General features: G+C 47.2%; 1 protein-coding gene across 1 annotated transcript in view; it reads left to right on the top strand.

Annotated features, from left to right (window-relative positions):
- HTT (huntingtin) overlaps positions 1–22,358 on the top strand; it is a 778,980-nt gene that overhangs the window by 542,789 nt on the left and 213,833 nt on the right. The window contains exons 48-50 of the mRNA XM_078772674.1: positions 21,114–21,321; positions 21,561–21,706; positions 21,945–22,122. Of these exons, the coding sequence (XP_078628800.1) occupies positions 21,114–21,321; positions 21,561–21,706; positions 21,945–22,122 (532 nt within the window). The remainder of the gene's footprint in view (positions 1–21,113; positions 21,322–21,560; positions 21,707–21,944; positions 22,123–22,358) is intronic.

Genomic DNA, 22,358 nt, shown 5'->3' with positions numbered 1-22,358 from the left:
GCAGGCGCTGGATCTTATCCCAGCCACCTGTGCTCGAATCAAGGACCACAGGGCTGATGATCGTGGCGCTAGCGCCTGTGTCCACCACGGCGTCTACCCCCACGCCGGCAATTTTGCATCTGATTGTCAGGCTACCGGTTCCAATTTGGCCACAATAAATGACCTGTCGCGTCAATGAGGGCTCTCCTCCATCCTCTTCTGCCGAACACCGCCCTACGTGCCCGACACCTTCTAGTTTCCCGGGGTCTGGCGGGGGGGTGTCTGGGGTCGGCTAACCCGCTCCCCCCTGGGCGGAGTTGAGGACCTCAACCGCCGGGGATCATCCCGGCGCGTGGCTCGACAGTGCCGCGCCAGGTGACCCAGACGGTTGCAGGTATAGCACCTCACCTGATAAGGTGCTTGTCTCCGGAATTCCAAATTTCCCCCCCTGTAGGTCCGAATTGGATTACCCGCTCGTGGTCCACCGCGGGCCACCTCCGGGGCCGCCTGCCATGGTCCAGGTCCCGCCAGGCGCTGGTCCACCAGCCTCTGGACCATGCCCGCCAGGTCAGGACTCACGTCGGGGGCGGGCCCCCTAAGGGGTCCGCCCTCCATCGGGGGTCCCACCTGGCGGACCGCCATTGCGAGACGCTCGCCCCCCCGGGCCAGGGGCCTCGCTGCTTCCCAACGGGCCGCAGCGTCAGCCGCCTGGCTCAGAGTCTGCGGGCGCCACATGGCGAGCTGTTGCCGGAGCTCAATATCCGGGAGGGCCTGGATAAAATGGTCCAGCGCCAGGCTTTCCCGGGAATCCGCTGCCATGCTAGCATGTGCGATCCCCACTGCGCGGCGAATGTCGTGGGCAAGTTCCCCGATGGCTTCCTGGGGCTTGCGTTTTCGCAGCGCGAGCTGAGCTTTAACAAGCTCGCTCTGCTGTTCAATGCCGAATCGATTAATTAGGGCGTCGCGGAGGGCTGGCAGGGTGAGAGCACCCGCTGGTAATGCCGTCAGCACCTCCGCCGCCGCGCCGCGCAATGCGGCCACCAGGTGTACTCCACCTTCGTCCTCACCCCAACCGTTGCCCTTACACACACAGTCGAACTGCGCCAGGTACGCGCGTAGATCACTCTTGCCGTCATACGGCGCGAGTGGGACCTTGTGGGACCACCTCGTATGCGAGTCGTTGCCCGCCTGCCGGACCCCGTGCGTCGCCCCTTGCGGGGTCAGCGCGGGGCCGAGCCGGCCGGGCCCCCACAGTACATTACCCCCAAGGGGCTCTCGTGCCTCCCCGGTCCCTCTAACAACTACCCCCATTGGTGTCGATGCATGGGTCACACTTCCGCAACCCGCTACCCATTCCATACCACCACAACCTTGCTCACCCACACCTCGCACCTCTCGTTCCATACCCTCCGGACCAGCCATAAACCTCACTCTTGGCCTCTCACGAACATCCGGGTCTATCTCGACCCCCAAGCTTATTAAATCACCTGGCGCATCATACGCACGACCATATTGGTCACCACTTACACCGGGTCCTCTTTCTCTTCACTTCTCCTCCATCACCTGCGAATCCCTCATCCGGTTAATGAGCACATCATCACGATCCGAACACAGACTTTGGACCAATTCTTTTACTTCCTCCTTTATCTCTTTCTTATCCTCTCTCCGTCGCTTCTTAATTTCGCTCACCCCTTCTTCCACTTCCTCTAATTTCTGCTTCACCTCCTTCATCGCCTCGTGCGCCCCTTTAAGTTCTTCCTCTAACTCCACTTTATTTTTTTCTATGTGCTCCCGCACCTCCCGCTCTTTAACCTCCATTACCTCTACCACCTTGTCCATTTTCCTCGTCAGGTCCTCATGTACCGTCTGACACTCTTTTTTAATTACCCCTACGTCCTTTTTCATCTCCTTCTGTGTCGATTTTAAACCCTCTATTACCGCTGTGTTCTTCTTTACCTGGTCCCCCAACTCCTTTTGTCCCACTGTCAGTTGTTCTACTCCCAGCGTCAACTCCTCTATACCACCTTGCAATTTTACAGTCCCCTTTCTCACCTCCTTCTCCATGCGCTCCTTACAGTGCCTCACCTCCTCGCGCACTCCTCCGACCTCCTCACTCACTCCTCTTCTGATCTCTTCTCCCATCACTTGCATCTCCTGCCCAGATGCCACCCTCATCTGCTCCATTTCCTCCCTGTGAGCATCCAGTTTGGTTTCTACCCCCATTCTAACCCCCTCTATCTGCTGCCCCATTTGTTTAACTTCCCTTTCCGCTTGGTCCCTCATGTCCCTCAATTTGCCTTCCATTCTGTTTTCTAACCCCTCTAACCCATTTTTCACTCCCTCTATCTGATTCTCCTGGGCAGCCATTCTATTTTCTACCCCCGTTAACCCCTCCTGTATTTCCCCTAATCTATCGTCTAATTTCCCAAATTTCTTGTCTAATCCCTTAAAATTATTGTCTAATCCCTTAAAATTATTGTCTAATCCCTTAAAATTATTGTCTAATCCCTTAAAATTATTGTCTAATCCCTTAAAATTATTGTCTAATCCCTCACCGGTACCCCTCGCTTCGTCCCTCATTACCCCCATTTGGTTATTCATTACCCCCATTTTTGCTTCTAGCCTCTCCATAAGGGCCCCCATTTGCAACATAAAGAGGTTCGAATCCACCTGCGGCGCTGCTACGGTCGCGGGCGCGGTCGCCGTGGCCATGTGCGAGGCGCCATTTTACGCGCCCGTAACCTCGTGCGCGACGACGCCATTTTGCGACCCTGCTACCCTCACTGCTTCGCTCTCCTCATGTCCCTCATTTTGGTCCTGGATCGACCCTGCCTCACTCTCCTCTACCGGAACCCAGCCGTCTTGGTCTGCCATAGCGCGACTTTCAAAATTCGGGTTTTTATTTTTTTCTGTAAAACACAATCAAATTTCGCCGTTATAATTTTGAGCGCGTGAAACGCGCTCCGGATCGAATCCCACTTCCCGACACCAAATGTTACAGACGCGGTTTTGGATGTTAGTTTACCGAGCGGTTTGGTATGACCGCGTCTGCACAGTTTACCCGATTCCACTCGAACGTTGGCCGAATCGCGCTATGCTAAATCAATGAAGGAAAGGACACAACGGCTGGGTTAAATGACACGACACCAGGGGTACAGTTCTCAAGACCTCCGGAGGAGGATATAATATTGGGTATGCGGAACGTTTAGATTACACGGCACAAGAGGGACAGCACAGAAAGGTGGGCACTTATACACGGTCTTATCTTATTCCCGACAGACCACAGACAAACGGGACAAGACTGACTCACACAGGGATTGATGGCAAGGAAGGGCAGGCAGTCGAGAGCTCAAGGTGCACCTTGAGCTCAGGGGCAGAATCGACCCGGTCCGGTCCAGAGAGGCGGGAGGTATCTTTCAGCGCTAGGAGGTGGCGTCCTTTTGTCGTCGTAGCTGAGCCGCATCTGACGTCACCTCCGGTAAGTGGCTGCGTATATCCAGCGGGGAGTGACACGCCCTCGGCTCGTTAGCTCCGCCCCAGATGGAATCGGTCCGCCGCTTCTTATTGGGTGCGGGGGGGGTTACCGGGCTCCGCCCTTGACGAGGAGCTGACAGTCAGCCCCTGTGTGGTAACCCCGTCGGAGCACGTGGTCAATGGCGGCTAACCAAGCCGGAGTGAGGACGCGCACTCCCCGCGCCGCTGTTGTTGTTGTTGGTGTTGTTGTTTCATGAGGAAGAGATGCGGGGAGGTATTGGGAGGTCCTAAACTCACTACTGGTGCCATACAATCACATTCTGGTGCAACGAAGAGTCAGAATTAATGGAAACGAGTCCTTAACTGACATAGACTAAGAATAACTAGCAAGATGTCCTATAGTGGTCTACGTGAGATGCGGTGAACCTGGGCACGACATTTAATGGGGGAAAAAGGGGAAGGTCGGGGCTACAGAGTGTTGTTTACAGACAATGGGACTAGGGAATGGGGGATTGGGGATAGTTGGGGAGTATTGGGGAAATAGGGGAATATTTACAAGCGGATATGGATGGAGGCCAAATCCCATATCCGCAACAATATATATATATATATATATATATATATATATATACTGAAACGCAAAAGAAACTTACCACCTTTGAAACCTTTAAATATCAACAATAACACTGCGTGTAGTAAATGTGTGGACTTATTTGTGGACAATAGTGTCCTCACTGTCAGACAAAACGGTCACGGATGGTCACTTGAACCTTCAATGGTCACTTCATAGCACAGCTGTTGAACAGCCGTTTTGACTGTCAGTGATTAGCCAAGGGGTACGGGATGATTTTAATGAGCTGCACGTGATGTCTTGATATTGGCTTTAAAAAGGCCAGTGCAAAATGGGCATTTCAATCAACATGCCACGATTGTCAAGGGATCAACGGCAGCGTGCCCTGGGCATGCTGCAAGGCGGACTGAGCTACCGTGAGGTAGCACGTCGCCTTGGCTGTTCACACCAGACGATATCGGCCCTGGTGGACAGAGACACCCTCCACAACTCTGCAGATGACAGACCTCGATCAGGGAGGCCAAGAGTCACCACTGCAAGGCAGGACAGGCAGATGGTCCGAAGTCACCTGCGGGATCGATTCCGTCCAGCATCCCGCACTGTGGCAGAAACTCCGGGGAAACCTTCAAACAAGTGGTAAGTTTCTTTGCGGTTTCCCCGGAGTTTCTGCTGCAGTGCGGGATGCTGGACGGAATCGATCCCGCAGGTGACTTCGGACCATCTGCCTGTCCTGCCTTGCAGTGGTGACTCTTGGCCTCCCTGATCGAGGTCTGTCATCTGCAGAGTTGTGGAGGGTGTCTCTGTCCACCAGGGCCGATATCGTCTGGTGTGAACAGCCGAGGCGACGTGCCACCTCACGGTAGCTCAGTCCGCCTTGCAGCATGCCCAGGGCACGCTGCCGTTGATCCCTTGACAATCGTGGCATGTTGATTGAAATGCCCATTTTGCACTGGCCTTTTTAAAGCCAATATCAAGACATCACGTGCAGCTCATTAAAATCATCCCGTACCCCTTGGTTTATCACTGACAGTCAAAACGGCTGTTCAACAGCTGTGCTATGAAGTGACCATTGAAGGTTCAAGTGACCATCCGTGACCGTTGTGTCTGACAGTGAGGACACTATTGTCCACAAATAAGTTCACACATTTACGACACGCAGTGTTATTGTTGATATTTAAAGGTTTCAAAGGTGGTAAGTTTCTTTTGCGTTTCAGTATATGTATGTATATATATATATATATATATATATATATATATATATATATATATATCTATATATATATATATATATATATACACACACACACACACACACACACACACACACACACACACACACACACACACACACACACACATATACACACACTACATGGCCAAAAGTATGCAGACACCCCTTCTAATTAGTGGATTCGGCTGTTTCAGCCACACCCATTTCTGACAGGTATATATACTCAAGCACACAGCCATGCAAACTCCATAGACCAACATTGGCAGGAAAATGGGCCGTACTGAAGAACTCAGTGACTTTCAACATGGCACTGTCATAGCATGCCACCTTTCCAACAAGTCAGTTCATCAAATTTCTGCCCTGCTAGAGCTGCCCTGGTCAAATGTAAGTGCTGTTATTGTGAAGTGGAAATGTCTAGAAGCAACAACAGCAAAACCGCGGAGTGGTAGGCCACACAAGCTCACAGAACAGGGCCGTCGAGTACTGAAGCACGTAGCGTGTAAAATCATCTGTCCTTGGTTGCAACACTCACTACCGAGTTCCAAACTGCCTCTGGAAGCAATGTCAGCACAACACCTGTTCGTCGGGAGCTTCATGAAATGGGTTTCCATTGCCGAGCAGCCGCACACAAGCCTAAGATCACCATGCACAATGCCAAGAGTCTGCTGGAGTGGTGTAAAGCTCGCCGCCATTGGACTCTGGAGCAGTGTTAATGCGTTCTCTGGAGTGATGAATCACACTTCACCATCTGGCAGTCCGACGGAGGAATCTGGGTTTGGCGGATGCCAGGAGAATGCTACCTGCCCAAATGCATAGTGCCAACTGTAAAATTTGGTGGAGGAGGAATAATGGTCTGGGCTGCTTTTCATGGTTCGGGCTAGGCCCCTTAGTTCTAGTGAAGGAAAATCTTAACGCTACAGCATACAATGACATTCTAGACTATTGTGTGCTTCCAACTTTGTGGCATTAGTTTGGGGAAGGCCCTTTCCTGTTTCAGTATGACAAAGGCCCCATGCACAAAGCGAGGTCCATACAGAAATGGTTTGTCAAGATCTGTGTGGGAGAACTTGACTGACCTGCACAGAGCCCTGATCTGAACCCCATCGAACATCTTTGGGATGAATTGGAACGCCGACTGTGAGCCAGGCCTAATCGCCAAACATCAGTGCCCGACCTCACTAATGCTCTTGTGGCTGAATGGAAGCAAATCCCCGCAGCAATGTTCCCGAATCCAGTGGAAAGCCTTCCCAGAAGAGTGGAGGCTGTTATAGCAGCAAAGGGGGGACCAACTCTATATTAATGCCCATGATTTTGGAATGAGATGTTCAACAAGCACATATGGGTGTGATTTTTGTGTCCACATACTTTTGGCCATGTAGTGTATGTTGGAAAATAACTTTCCTCTATACTGTACTTTCCTCGATACTGGCGTATGTATGTGTATGTTTGTATGTATGTATGTATATGTGTATGTATATGTATGTATATATGCATATATATATATATATATATATATATATATATATATATATATATATATATATATATATATATATAATACTCTTCACAAAAAAAAGCAACAAAGGTTTTGAGGCTTATATTGTTTCTTTTAGTAATTATTTTTTGATATGGTACATTCAAAAAGATGAAGAGAACCAACGCGTTGATCGAGTCGGTCAATAAACACGCATGATGTCACTGGAAGTCAAAGTTCAGTTGTTTTGCAAAAACTCCTTCACTGTGTAAGATGGAAACGATGCCGGTCTAGAAACGATCGCAGACAAGCTTGCATTGCAGAAACGGCTTGGATAACGTGTGTGATGACCATTGGCCCTGATGTAAACGTGTGCACATCGGGATGACCATTGGCCCGTACCATCTTGCATCGATCAGATCATACAAACAAGCTCTGGCTGTGGGTTTGTCGCCATTGTTTGACCCGGTCAATTCCATTTTGTCAAGAGACTGTTGGTGTTTTTGGCAACCACAAACGTGCCACCTGAAGATGCTCCAAGCGTATTCAAACTGATTGAATTCTGGGGGTCGTTCAGCCGAGTCCATGCGAGTGATGTTGAGGTTCTGAAGTGCAGCTTTGACAAGATGTGCCTGGTGTAGATGCACATTGTCATCTATAAAGATTAAGTTGGGATTTTGCTGTTAAACCAGAGGGATGACTACAGAAGTACGGTAATTATATTTCATTCCTGTATGTGACACCTGTTATAGCGCCCCTCTGAATGATGACAAGATCATTTATTTGGGCAATTTAAATGCCAAGCCCGTACCATCAGGCTGCTGCCACCAAGCCAATATGCTGCCGAATGGCACAATTGCCAAATCACTTTCCCACCTCATCTCCAGACTCCACCAGCCTGCCATCCATCATTGAAGTCTTGGCACAATCTAGAGGTGTCGGTGAAAAGAACACAACACCAATTGTTCACTCTCCAGTTGTGATGTCTCCCATCGCTTGCAATGCTGTTCATGGCATTGTATCAGCGGGATGCAGAGCAGTAGCTTCCTGGACCTCTTACCACTAGCGTATGAAACCTCATCCAAAATGTCTGGGCCGAAATTTGATGATTGCTTTTTACAAGTCATTGTCGAGAGGTTGTGTTGTTGAAATTCAGCAAGTGTGATAATGTGACGACCCTCACAAAGGTGGAAGATCTGATTGACGTTCTTCTGTGAATGGGCGAGCCATCACCACAGTTTTTGTATCCTCATTGAACTCCCTCTTGGTGAACGTTCTGGTCTGGTGGTACGTTTTGTGTGTGAGAAATGATACTGCAATGAACATGTACTGCACATGGCACTGGCAAGCAACGACAGTCTGAGTCATCCTCCATCGTACCATCTCGATGGCTTGAGCCAACTCCTTTGGTGTTCATCTATGCCCGCATGGTCATTCCTAAACGGCCTTAGAGCACATGGATAGCCGTTTTTTGGGTTGTGGAGATTACATGTCAGTGCAATAACAGTGCCATGGAGCGATGAAAGGTAATAAAGGCCTTCGTAAATAGCACCCAATTACCGCTCCAGGTAGCCAACATCCCCCGACTAACTCTGGCCAGACACCTTGCCACTTGGGATCGCATTCACCTTGTGGAACCAATTGCTCTCAATACGTGCTTTACCTTGTTGTCACCGCAGGCAGCCGTATTGAGTGTCATTGCTCAACTGCTCAAACGGCTTCATAGCATGAGGCAAGCAAACACTCAATAAATTGACAGTTACCATGATGGTGCACTGTGTCGCCAACTGCTTCGATTGGTGTAAAAGTTAAACAACACTGTAAAACAACAACAACAACACAAAATATTTCAAATGTAAAGGTTTCAGCATGCAAATGACTTCCCAAAGGATTGTCATTTAAACTCATTAAATACCAGTGTCATTTTCCATTACCTGTGGTTGCATTGTGCCAGTGATCCACAGAAGACCACTCCTTTTGCATCTCTCGATGCATAGAGCTCCCGAAGCAGTTGCCTCGGCTCGGTGGCACAATGCTGGATGGGTTGCCACTCCTACGCAGGATACTCAAATGGCTCATTCTTCCCAGTAGGCTGGTGCTCATTTTGCCGGCGGAAGGATGGCAGGCTGTCAACCCACCTGGTGTTCATCAACGGCATGACAGGGCCTGAACTCAGGACCCTGAGATCTTAAGCCAGCCACCTTAATCGTTCATCCAACACCCAGGCTTTAGTGATCCGAAAGAATGCTTCAAAATGATCAAGATGGCTGTCTGCATTCTAGAAATGTTTGGGAAAAAGATAACACAAACAAATGCAGTGGATTACAAATGCAGACAACACAAACAATTGCAGTGGATGGATTACACAACACAAACAAATGCAAATGCAGCGTGGAGAGGATTATTTGAACACTTTTGAACTTCCCCGAGTGATGCGAATTGTTCCCAGTTTGGTTTAGCCATCAATCTTCCATCATGTGTTCAGATGCTAAAGCTTATTTATTTTGCTCGCTTTCTTGAAAAACACCGAGAGTTATCCATTTCATTTACACTGTCCGACTTCCTTTTGGATAAATCAAAATTTCATGCTGCAGTCTGTAGTCTGTACACAGATGTATGCCTGCCACATATCCATCAGCTCTGCCACCGAAGATGGAGAGAGGTTATGTTTTCACCACTGTTTGTCTGTCTGTGAGCAGAATATCTCAGAGTTGTGGACGGATTCGGACGAGACTTGGTGGATAGTGTGGAAGTCCTCTCTGTCTATCTTGAGTGCAGAGATATTACAACTGCAAAAGGTTGGGTGTGTGACAAGGAAGAATTGATTAGTTGTGTGACAAGGATGGACCCACTCTCCAACATTGGTTGGTGAACCTTAAATACCTCAGGGTGTCTTAGGGGACTTAAGGAAGACACTCTGCAGGTCAAAATTCCAAAGTGCTGCCCCTATTGACTCAAGTTGAATGTCTGGCATGGCCAGTCATTTCCTGACGGTATTGGGCTAAACTACCAACCTGGTGTTGGCTTAGCGGTTAGGGTGCTGGCTTGGGATCCTAGGACCCTGGGTTCGAATCCCGGTCGATCGCTAAATTAACGCCAGGGGGGTTGACTCAGCCTGTCATCCTTCCGAGGTCGGCAAATTGAGTACCAGCTTGCTGGGATGAATGATCCCGGTGTGTACCCCGATTTAGAATAGGTACACCGTATCCCTGCGCATCGTAAGAGGCGACCAAGGGTTGGCGTCAGGAAGGGCATCCGGCCATAAAAACATTGCCTCAAAACAAGGAACCATGATTGTCATGGGGCCCGCAAGGCTAACCCCTGCTCTAGTGGGGAAAATGGCCTTAAAACGATCATTCATTCATTCATATTGGGCTAAACTACCACCTGCAGCCGATTGCTTAAGAATGTATAATTAATCGCAGACTTTAAAGTTATCGTAAACGTGGTGGTGATTGTGTCGGTGGTACTGGTGGTGGTCGTAGTAGTCGTCGTAGTGGTAGTAGAAGTAGTAGTAGTTGTTTATACAGTATTAGTCTCTAATTTGAAGTCCTGGTTGGCACTTAATGATCCATAGATGCAGTTGAGACTCAATGTTGTCTGCTTTTACAAATTTACATTTTTTAACAACTGAAAAATTATCATAGAGCTCATTTTTTATTGATGAACAAGGTACTGGAATAATAAAATAGAATAAAAAGCAGAGGGCAGCAGCAGGTGAGAGTAAAATGCTTTTACGGCTTCATCACTGCATCTATGAACTGGATCGCACCATTATGAAAGCGAAGACAAATGGATAGCAAGGTGCGTGCATATGCGCACCTCTGGGTATGTGCAAGATGACGATTGGTTTAGGATGAATCTGCGACTGTAGCAATGCGTTATAACGGTGGTTCTCAACGTCATTCACTCCAAATCAAGTGGTTCCAAAAACTCATTCACCCTATGGAGCAATGGATTCTGTCCCAGCGATTTGAAAATGAAATCGTAGGAAATACTCCTGACCTTTTGATGATGAAATGAGGATTATATCTGAACCTTTATTTTTGTACTAATGAACACGATGACATGCCAGAACAAGACACAAGTCAACCAAATAGGTGTAGACCTGTAGTCATCATCATTTTCATGTCTACACTTCAATTTACACACACTTGGATGATGAGAGGCAAGGCGGCAATCCTTTGACCTGCCCCCACAGAATCCTACATCCTTTCCTAACAATGTGCTTACATCGACATTCTACAACTAATCCCAATGTCTTCTCTGCTCCTGCATTTGGTCCATGATGCATCATAGCAAGAAGTGATGGATACTTTCACATCTCCCCCTATCAGAGGATCGAGGTCCAGGAGAGTATTCTGCTTCTTCCTTTTGATCTCGACTAATGCTGAGAATCCCTTCTCTGAAAGTATGTGGTGGCCATGCCAACAAGGATGGACAGGGCTTTCTCTGCCAGGGCCCTGTATTCAGGAAATTGAATCTGAGATACCCAGAAGTCCCCGTAGTCGTCGATTGCAGTGAAGGAAGATTGCTCTGCCCAAAATCCGTTTGCAAATCAAGAAGTGACTCCATGAGCTTCCCCAAGTGAGCTCGTTTTTGTGTGCAAGGGATTCAGGATCAACATCATTTCCTTTAGAGATTCGGCCTTATTTGCTGGAAAGTACAGTCTCATATTTTCCTCCAGCAGCTCGAGCGAGATGAAGGATAACAACATCCTTCAACTTCTCTTCCAAAGTCGGAGCTCTTTCCTTCCACTCACTCTGCCTCAGAAAATTGTCTGGAGGGATGAAGTTGGCAAAGTTCTTCTTCTTGGCATGATCTTTCAACAAATCAATTTTCAGTTTGAAGCCTTCAGTCTTTCATGTAACTTCAAAGATGTCTCCACCTTTTTCCCCAGGATTGACAGGTTCAACTGGGTCAAGTGTTCGAATATGGAGGATATACAGTCGTGGTCAAAAATATTGGCACCCTTGCACTTTTTTCAAATAACTCACAATTTTCTCTAAAAAATAAGTTGAAATTGACCAAAGTATTTGGACTCCACAATTCTTTATTTCACTGTTAATATTACAGAACTTTTGTTTGATTTAGAACTTAATATATACTTTTAAATCAGAAAATATAACAAAATGGCATTAACAAAATTATTGACACCCTAGACTTATTATGTGGCAGCACAGACTTTGGACAAAAATAACTGTAGTCAAGAGCTTCCTATAGCCATGAATGAGCTACATACACCTCTCTACTGGTCGTTTGGCCCACTCTTCTTGTGCAAACTTTTCCTGGGAAAACCACATTTCCAAGCTGGCCTACAAAGCCAGTCACTGACTGGGCATCCTCCGTCGTGTGAAGTCCTTTCTTGGCACCTCTGAGCTCCTTACCACATACAAGGCTTTCATCCGCAGCTTGATGGAATACTGCTCTCGCCCCTGAGCTGCGGCTGTTGCCTCACACCAAGCTCGGCTTCACGCTGTAGAAACAAAAGCTTTCAGGATAAATGGTATCTCCTGCGAAAAAGCTGATTCTGAGGGCCTTTCACTCTCTCGCCGCAGGCAGTTTGGTGGTCTTTCTGTCTTCTACCGACTCTTCTCTGGCCTAGCTCCCCCAGCTCTGTCTGTGCTGTGTCCCCCAAATATTCCTGCAGGACACACGAGAACTACCAGCGACTCTCTTCTGGTGAAACTGCCAAAATCAACACACTCTGCTCACATTCACTCTTTTATTCCCTCTTTTTTCTTGCCTCTGGAACAAACTCCCACAATCTCTTCAATCCCACTCATCCGTCCAGGTCTTTAAAACAGCTGTTCATCACCATCTCTTATCAAGGTTTTGTATGGGGAAGGATCTTTTCTACCCCCGTTAATACACCCAAAATCCACCTCTTTCAATCTCCGACTTCATTCCTGAAATTCCTAGTTGTGTCAATTTGTTTTATACCGTGTACCATGTACCCCTGCCCTCCCTCTTCCCCCCTCCGCCTCCCCCCCCCCCCCCGCCCTCTCCCTTCCACAGATATCTGAATGTCCCTGTTGTCTATTGTTCTGCTTGTGTGCTTCCCTCTCTCCCCCCATCTTGTCTCCCCCTCCCTTTATTGTTTTATGTGTCCGTATATGTTTTTTGTGTTTTATGTGCTAATGTGTGTTTAATGTGCCAACTCTTACACGAGCCTCGATGTTGCATACAATAAAAAACTTCTCCAGTTCTCCCTGGTATTTGGTCTCCACAATTCTTTGTTTCACTGTTAATATTACAGTTCTGGGCTCATTACAGTGAGCCATTCCACACAGAAATCATCACATGGAGGATATACAGGTCCTTTGGACAAAAATAACTGCAGTCAAGTGCTTCCTATAGCCATGAATGAGCTACCTACACTTCTCTGCTGGTAGTTTGGCCCACTCTTCTTGTGCAAACTTTTCCTGGGAAAACTACATTTCCAAGCTGGCCAACAAAGCCAGTCGCCGACTGGGCATCCTCCGTCGTGTGAAGTCCTTCCTTGGCACCTCTGAGCTCCTCACCACATACAAAGCTTTCATCCACAGCTTGATGGTTGCCTTCTCCCAACTGCTGTTTTCAGATCTCCCCACAGGTGTTCAATGGGATTTAGATCTGGACTCATTGCCTGCCACTTCAGCACAGTCCAGCGTTTTGTCTTGAACCATTACTGGGTGCTTTTTGAAGTGTGTTTGGGGTCATTGTCCTGCTGCAAGACCCATGACATTCGACAGAGATCAGCTTTCTGACACTGGGTTGAACATTGTGCTCTAAAATGCCTTGGTGATCTCCTGATTTCATGATGCCATGCACACATTCAAGGCACACAGTGCCAGAGGCAGCACAGCAACCCCAAAACATCACTGAACCTCCTCCATGTTTGACTGTAGGGAAGGTGTTCTTTTCTTTGAAGCCTTCGTTTTGTTTTCTGTAAACAGAGATGATGTGCTTTACCGAAAAGCTCTACTTTGGTCTCATCTGTCCACAGGACATTCTCCCAGAAGGATTTTGTCTGGTTCAGGATTGTTTTGGCAAACTCCAGTCGGGCTTTCTCAGTAGTGGGGTCTTCCTGGGTCTCCTACCATAGAACCCGCTTTCATCGAGTTGGCGATGGATGGTGTCAGTTGAAACTGTCATACCTTGTGTCTGAAGGTCAGCTTGAATCTATTTGGCAGTTGCTCGAGGTGCTTTCTCCACCATTCGAACAATCCTTCACTGCAATCTTCGATCAAGTTTTATATTGCTTTCACGTTCAGGGAGGTTGTCTACAGTGCCATGGGCCTTAAACTTCCTCATGACATTGCGTACGATGGACACATGAACATCAAGGTCTCTAGAGATGGACTGGTAGCCTTGAGATTGTCCATGCTTGCCTACAATCTTGAGTCTGACCTCCTCAGACAATTCTATGGTTTTCTTTCTTTTCTCCATGCTCATTGCGGTACACACAGTGACACAAAACATCAGAATGACTCCTTTTCTCCATTCAAACTGGTTGAATGAGTGATTTTTATATTGCAGGCACCTGCAACTCACCACAGGTGAGTTCAATTCCAAAGTAAAGGAGAATCACCTGCTTGAAATCTAATTATTTCCAACAAGTTCTAAAAGGTGCCAATAATATTGTCCGAGCCATTTTAGAATTTATTTGTGGAATAAGCTAAGATTTAGTAATTTTTCAGGTTTTTATGTTTTGTTCCACTGCAATCCAAAGAAATACATATGTGGATACCAAAAGATTTTTTTATTTCAACAATTTTCTGGAAGAAATGGTGCATTATTTGAAAAAAGTGCAAGGTTGCCAATATTTTTAGCCACGACTGTATAATTCAGTCTGGCAAGACAATGGTGATCCAGAATGTGTGAATCCTTCTCACTGTCTTCTTCAAAGAACACAAATAATTCGACTTTCGGAGCCAGAACTCGGGAAAGCATTTTCCCTGTCGACAACCATCGGATTTCTGCAAGGAACAGCAGCTTTGTGTTTGTAGCATCCATGTCCTTGCACAACTTTGAGAACAAACTGAATTTCTTTGACTGCACAATGATGGCATTCACTATTTTCACAGTATCTTGAAGGGCCTCACTGTTCTTCACTGCCTTTAATACACAACCAACAGGCACAGATAGCTGTTTGGCAGCCAGGGCCTTTCGACAAATTGAACAGTAAATCAGAAAAGAGTTTGGAGATACGCTTTTGATGCGTATGACCACTCCTTGGGAAGCCCGGACAATGGCAGCAGCTCAATCGGTAATCACAGCCACACATCTGCTCCAATCCAGGCCTGCCACTTGGACAAATTCATCCTGCTTCGTAAATATTGCATCTCCTGTCGTTTGGTCTGCTTTTTTTTTTTTTTTGTATACAACATCGAGGCTCGTGTAAGAGCCAGCATGAATCACAAACAAAAAAAAATGGGCATTGAAAACATATAAAGGGAGCAAGAGACAAGATGGGGATAGAGGGAAGCGCACAAGTACAACAGTGGACAACAGGGACATCACGAGATCTGTGGGAGTGAGAGGGCTTGAGGGGAGGTGGCGTGGGAAGGGGGGGGGGTGTGGGGGAGGTATAAAACAAATGGACACTGCTAGGACTTCAAGGAAAGAAGTCGGTGTTTCAAAAAAAGTGGATCTGGGGTGAAATTAACGGGTGTAGAAAAGATCAAGGTTTTGTATGAGGGAAGATAAGAGATGGTGGTGAACAGCTGTTTTAAAGACCTGGAGGGGAGGATTGGGATTGAAGAGAGTGAGGGAGTTTGTTCCAGAGGCGGGAGTAAAGAGGAATGAAAGAGTGAAGGTGTGCAGTGTGTCTTGATTTTGGCAGTTTCACAGAAGAGGGTTGCTGGCAGATCTTGTGTGACCTGTAGGAATATTTGGGGGACAAAGCACAGACAGAGCTGGGGGAGCTATGCTGTAGAGGAGTCGGTTGAAGACAGAAAGTCCACCAACCTGCCTGCGGTGAGGGAGTGAAAGGCCCTCAGAGTTAGCTTAATCGTGGGAGATTCCAATGATTCTGAAAGCTTTGGTTTCAACAGCGTGAAGCCGAGCTAGATGTGAGGCAGGAGCACCAGCCGAGAGGGGAGAGCAGTATTCTATTGAGCTGCGGATGAAATCCTGGTATGTGGCGAGGAGCTCAGGTGTCCCAAGGAAGGACTTCACACGACGGAGGATGCCCAGTCGCCACTGACTTTGGAGGCCAGCTTGGAGGCCAGCTTGGAGGACGTCCGCAAGCCATGCATGGAGATTTTTATGGATACCATAGGAGGAGAGTTTGGTGAGCAGAGCGAGGTGCCACACCGTATCTAAGGCATGTGGTATGTCAAGGGAGACAGCTCTGATTTCCTGTTTGGCATTGAGGACCTCCATCCATTGTTGAGACAGCAGAAGCAGCATGCCCAGAGTAGAGTGACCTGGTCTGAAACCAAATTGATGATCAGAGATCAAGCCATAGGAGAAGAGGAAGGATTTGATATCCAAAGCAATGATGGATTCCATGACTTTGCTGATAATTGGGAGCAGGCTGATTGGTCTGTAGCTGCAAGGATCTGTTTTTCATGACTGACAAAGTCATGTCAGTCAGCAAAGTCATTGCTTCGGATATCAAATCCTTCCTCTTCTCCAATGGCTTGATCGCCGATCATCAATTTGGATTCAGACCAGGTCATTCTACTCTGGACATGTTGCTTCTGCTGTCTCAACAATGGATGGAGGTCCTCAATGCCAAACAGGAAATCAGAGCTGTCTCCCTCGACATATCACGTGCCTTCGATACGGTCTGGCACCCCGCCCTGCTCACCAAACTCTCCTCTTATGGTATCCATGGAAATCTCCACGCTTGGCTTGCGGACTTCCTCTCTGGTCGTAGTCAGCGTGTGGCCCTGAATGGATTTCTCTCATTGCCCCTTCCTGTTCTGGCTGGAGTTCCCCAAGGTAGTGTTCTGGGCCCTGTGCTTTTTCTGGTCTTCATCAATGATCTCTCCCATTCCAGTGGATTGGGAAATGAGTACCCTCGTCCCTCTATGCAAGGGGAAAGGTGACCCTCTGGAGTGTGGCTCGTACCGAGCGATAAAGTTATTGGAGCATGGAATGAAGGTATTGGAAAGGGTGTTGGAGAGGAGGACAAGGAAGAAGGTGAAGATCGACGAAATGCAGTTTGGATTTATGCCAGGAAGAGGAACGACAGACGCGCTCTTTATTGGGAGGCAGTTGCAGGAGAAGTACATGGAGAAGAGGAGGAAGTTGTTGCTTGGGTTTGTTGATCTGGAGAAAGCATTTCTGGAGAAAGAAATCTGGAGAAAGATTTCTGGAGAAAGAAAAGATCTGGAGAAAGCATCTCCAGTTGATCTGGAGAAAGCATTCGATAGGGTTCCACGCGAAGTATTGACATGGGCTTTGAGGAAGTTAGGAGTGGAGGAATTGTTAATCAGAGTAGTGATGGCAATGTACAAAAGAGCGCGCACAGCTGTAAGGACGAAGGACGGGAACAGTGGGGAGTTTGAGGTGAAGGTGGGAGTGCATCAGGGGTCGTTACTAAGTCCACTACTATTTGTAGCTGTGATGGAGGTGCCGGCTCGGAACGTAAAGGAGGGTTTACCGTGGGAGTTGTTGTATGCAGATGATCTGGTGTTGATTGTGGAAAGTATGGATGGACTGAAGGAAAAGATGAACAAGTGGAAGGAATGTATGGAGACAAAAGGTCTGAAGGTGAATATCGGAAAGACGAAGGTGATGGCAAGTGGTAAAGCATGTGGTGAGGTGGAAAGAACTGGGAAGTGGCCATGTGCTGTGTGCAGGAAGGGTGTCGGAGTGAACTCCATTCAATGTCCAATGTGCGCTGAGTGGGTTCATTAAAAATGTAGTGGTCTGAGAGGGTCATTAACCAGTGTGGCAGCTACATTCAAATGTAAGGTGTGCACAGAGGGAGCTGCATATGGAGGAAATGTTAAGTTGGATCTTGGAGACGGCGTGAAGCTGGAAGGTGTGAAAACATTTTGCTACCTCGGAGACATGCTGAATGGAGAAGGTGGATCAGACTCGGCAACGGTTGCTTGAGTGAGATGTGCATGGAAGAAGTTTCGGGAACTGAGTGGCGTGCTGATGAGGAGGGGAGTGTCGTTGAAACTGAAGGGAAAGGTGTATGCTGCATGTGTGAGAAGTGTTATGATTTATGGGAGCGAGACATGGGTAACGAACGTAGAGCAGCAACGAAGGCTGGAAAGGTTGGAAATCCGAATGGTTCGGTGGATGTGCGGAGTATCGTTGAGAGAGAGGAAGACAAATGATGAATTGTGAAAGATGATGGGAATATAGCCTGTGATTGATGCTGTGAAGAGGAACAGGTTGAGATGGTTTGGTCATGTGTTGAGGAAGGATAAAAGTGACTGGTTAAGAAGAGTGATGGAAATGAATGTAGAAGGAAGTAGAGGACGGGGAAGACCTGGAAAGACTTGGCTGAAGATGGTGGAAGAAGAAATGCGGGCAAGGGGGTTAACAAGGAGAGATGCAGAAAATAGGGCAAAATGGAGAAGATTGTTATGGGGACCGCAAGGCTAACCCCCGCTCTAGCACGGAAAATGGCCTTAAAATGCATGTTGTTGTTGTGTTGTATCAATGATCTCTCCGACTCTCTGGAAAATCCTGTCTATCTCTTTGCTGATGACTTCACTCTCTGCTGCTGCATTCCTCATCCCTCAGATCGGCAGCCTGCAGCCTCCTCTCTCTGCAGACCTGGACAAAATCACAGACTGGTCAAACAAGTGGAACATGTCTTTCAATCCTGACAAATCTCACACTCTCACTTTGTCTCTCCCAAAAGACCGACTGGACAACCCTCCCATCTACTTTCTGAACAATCCTCTTGAAGAAGTTCTGACACTCAAGCTTTTGGGTCTCACTATCTGTCATGATCTTTCTTGGGAAAACCACATTGCCAAGCTGGCCTCCAAAGCCAGTCGCCGATTGGGCATCCTCCATCGTGCGTAGTCCTTCCTTGGCACACCTGAGCTCCTCACCACATACAAGGCTTTCATCCGCAGCTCAGTGGAATGCTGTTCCCCCCTCTGGGCCGGTGCTCCTGCCTCACACCTGGCTCGGCTTCACGCTGTTGAAGCCAAAGCTTTCAGAATCATTGGAATCTCCTGCGATGAAGCTAATTCCGAGGGCCTTTCACTCACTCACCGCAGGCAGGTCGGTGGTCTTTCTGTCTTCTACCGACTACTCTCCGGCGTGCTCCCCCAGCTCTCTCTGTGCTCTGTCCCCCAAATATTCCTACAGGTCGCACAAGTTCTGCCAGCAACCCTCTTATGGTTAAACTGCCAAAATCTAGGCTCTCTGCTCACCTTCACTGTTTCATTCCCCTTTTTCCCTGCCTCTGGAACAAACTCCCCCACTCCCTTCAATCCCACTCCTCCCTCCAGGTCTTTAAAACAGCTGTTCACCACCATCTCTTATCTTCCCCTATCCAAAACCTTGATCTTTTCGACCCCTGCTAATTCACCCCAAATACACTTTTTCGAAATTCCAACTTCTTTCCTAGAAGTCCTTGCAGTGTCCGTATGTTTTATACCTCTCCCACCTCCCCCCAAGCCCTCTCCCTCCCACAGTTCTCTCGATGTCCCTGCTCAAATGTTGTGTTTGTGTCCTTGCCCCTCACTCCCCATCTTGTCTACCTCTCCCCTTATTTTGTGTTTTATGTGTGGGTTTGTGTCGGTTTGACTTTTGTGTGATCAATGTTAGCTCTTTCACGAGCCTCGATCTTGCATTCAAAAATTAAAAAATTTGAGCCTAATTGCGCAATGAATTGTCTCGTCAAATTAAAGTCTGAAGCAAGGAACTTCTTCAGCCTTTCATGTAATTGATCTTTTAAGTTGTCCATATTTGGTGTACATCTCCTCTTCATTGTACAATTGGACAGAGGAATTCTCATCACCATGTCCACTGTCTTCTTTCCTCCATGGAGATATACAGCAGCAACTTCCAGACATGTTTCTGCCATCTTCAACATCATGCTGACACCTCTCCCTCGTTCAAGGATAAGGTCACTTTCTCAGTTTCCTTTAACTTCGTCACTGTTCTCATGAAGTCCTTAAACATAGACATTGCAAGAACAGCACGATCTCGCAAGATAAGTGGAATTAAGCATTGCATAACTTTTCAACGGACCCATGTTGGGGTTAAACAATCCATGACCATGTGACAAATCAGCTCTTTCTGATATAGCCGTGGCGGAGGTTGTCATGGACAAGAGGTGTCGAGCTAATGTTTTATTAGCGTTTTAAGTGTTTCCCAATCACACTGATCATCTTTTAAGTGTGCTTTCAATGTGCATTTCCCAATCAGCCGGTTCCCGGATTTTATCACAAGTTGTGACCACAGTGTGGTTATTATTGTTTCCACATTCATACACCTTACATTTTTCCCAATTGACGAGTCATAGATTCTACTATGAGTAGTAAATTCATTCACCCACCAGTCATTCACTGTAGCAGAGTAATTCACCCCACCTTTTTCATTCACCCCAATCCTGATCTCATTCAGCCAGGCTGAGAAGCATAATGTTTTAGATTCGGCAAGCATTCCTGAATTCTGCTCCATCGACACCTTCAACATGATAGAGGCACAAACCTGCATGTGATCATTTACATGACTGAATGAATCAACATAGTGTAAAGTTAGCACACTTACCGATGAGCTGTCGTATGGTGGTTTGATTTCCTGACCGGACTATGAACCCTGGTGTTTCACAGGTAGGGTAATTCGGCAATGGGCACCATACCTCATATGGATGTGAAGTTGAGCGTTCCATTTGCTAGCATTAATTGGTGGATGCTAAGGGCCTCACGGTGTCCTTTGCGAAGAGTATGGGAGTTTTCCCCACCCTTCTCCCCTCGTACGCCTGCCCAAAATTCCCTATTTTGATGAATGTCTTTTTTGTATTGTCAAAGAATCATGGAAGACTTGGGCAAATCTTCATGGTTTGGGCTGCTGACCTTTTATTAAATATGGGACCTTATGCATGATGATTGTTATTCCTTATGATTATTTTTCAAATAAACCCACAAACTGCTTTGCTCTTTTAAACTCAGGTTTTCTTCTTTTTCTTTCTTTTTAAGGAGCCTTTCTTCGTGCTTTCAAGTTTCTGAAGCGATCGGTAGCAATCATTTGTTCGCTCATTGCAACATCGATCGTTCGATGACAGCAGCATCCTTTGTCACCGGGGCAGCAGAGCGAGAAGCAGTGATGGAACTGCTGAGCCCATATTGCACTTTGACATGATGAACAAGTTCAACTTCGTTCACGTTGCCATCTAACAATAATAGGCTTTGCCCGCGTACACAACATACTGCAAAAGCATTAAGCCTTTCTGCCGTTTTGTTCAATAGGAATTCAATGTGGCTGTTCTGCCAGTCGGCATCGCCTTGAACATGAGGAACCCACAGAGCCATACTGTGATCTTGCAGCTCATGCTGCGTATTACATTGGAGAGAATTAAGAATTGGGTCTCGCATCTTGGGACGGGGCACTGGGCCTTCCCACCCTCAGAGTCAAGTGCTCGGCAACCCTACTGGTTGCATCTGTTGGCTCTCAGTGGTGAGTGTTGTTTTATACACAGTCAAGCTCAATGTTTTTCTTTCACGTTTCTGAGGAGCAATTGCTGTAAAGTAATACTCATTAGAGTAAAGGGAGAATCATAACAGAATTCCTACTTGTTGGACAAGTTCTGCTTTTGGTGGACATGCTGGCATTGCACAACAGTAAGCAACAGTGATCGAAGGGATTTATATTTTGCACCACACGACTTTTGTGCTGTTTCTGTTAATACGATTCAGAAAGTCCGTCAGAGTGCGAGAAGACGACGCACCTTGCTCGGGCCTTACTGCAGTTTTTGTTTGCGGTAAACACCCTTCCAATCGATACCGAACTCTCTACCGCTGAGCGAAATGACATCTGTCAGTTTGCTGTATCTGCACTCGAGGTGAAACTTTCTTATTTTGCTCATTTTGTGTTTTCTTTAAGGTGCTCTAAAAAACACACACACGCATGTGCACACGCACACAACACACACACACACACACTCACACCCAATCTCTTTTCTACACACTTTTGCAAATCCACTTTGAAGAACACCCTCGTGGTCTATGTTTCTCCCCTGCCCTTGGAAGAGGTTTTTTATTTTACATGCAGAGAATGTTCAGTGCTCTTTGTTCTGCCAGCTGGAGTGTTGCGGCCTGCTTGCTGGCCGGGTCCCTGGAACTTCAGAACTGCAGGCCGCACTCGAATGCTGCAGCATAACTCTGCGGCAGCCCTTTCTCAACACACTGTTTGATGCAGCGGTGCACGTCAGCTGGGTGTGCTCCCTCGTAACCTGCATCCGGTGTATAATCGAGAAAGGTACCACCTTCCCCCATCCTTTGCAACAAATGCTAACGTTCTAATTTGTAATCTTAACGGATTAACAGCCATCGGAATATTCCTTTGGGAAAACATGGACTGGGATTTGCCCTTAAACATCTTGTAAAATATCATTTTAATGAAAGGGTTTATTAATACACACTATTCTACTTGATTACTGGAGGACACCATGACAGGAAAGATAAATAATACCTGCCAGATAAAGTAAACATGAA

The sequence above is a fragment of the Myxine glutinosa genome, chromosome 2, assembly GCF_964187855.1.
Source record: "Myxine glutinosa chromosome 2, kmMyxGlut1.1, whole genome shotgun sequence".
In the NCBI taxonomy this organism is placed as follows: Eukaryota; Metazoa; Chordata; class Myxini; order Myxiniformes; family Myxinidae; genus Myxine; species Myxine glutinosa.
Note: the sequence above shows the minus strand (reverse complement) of the source record. Positions and strands in the feature narration are given on the sequence as shown.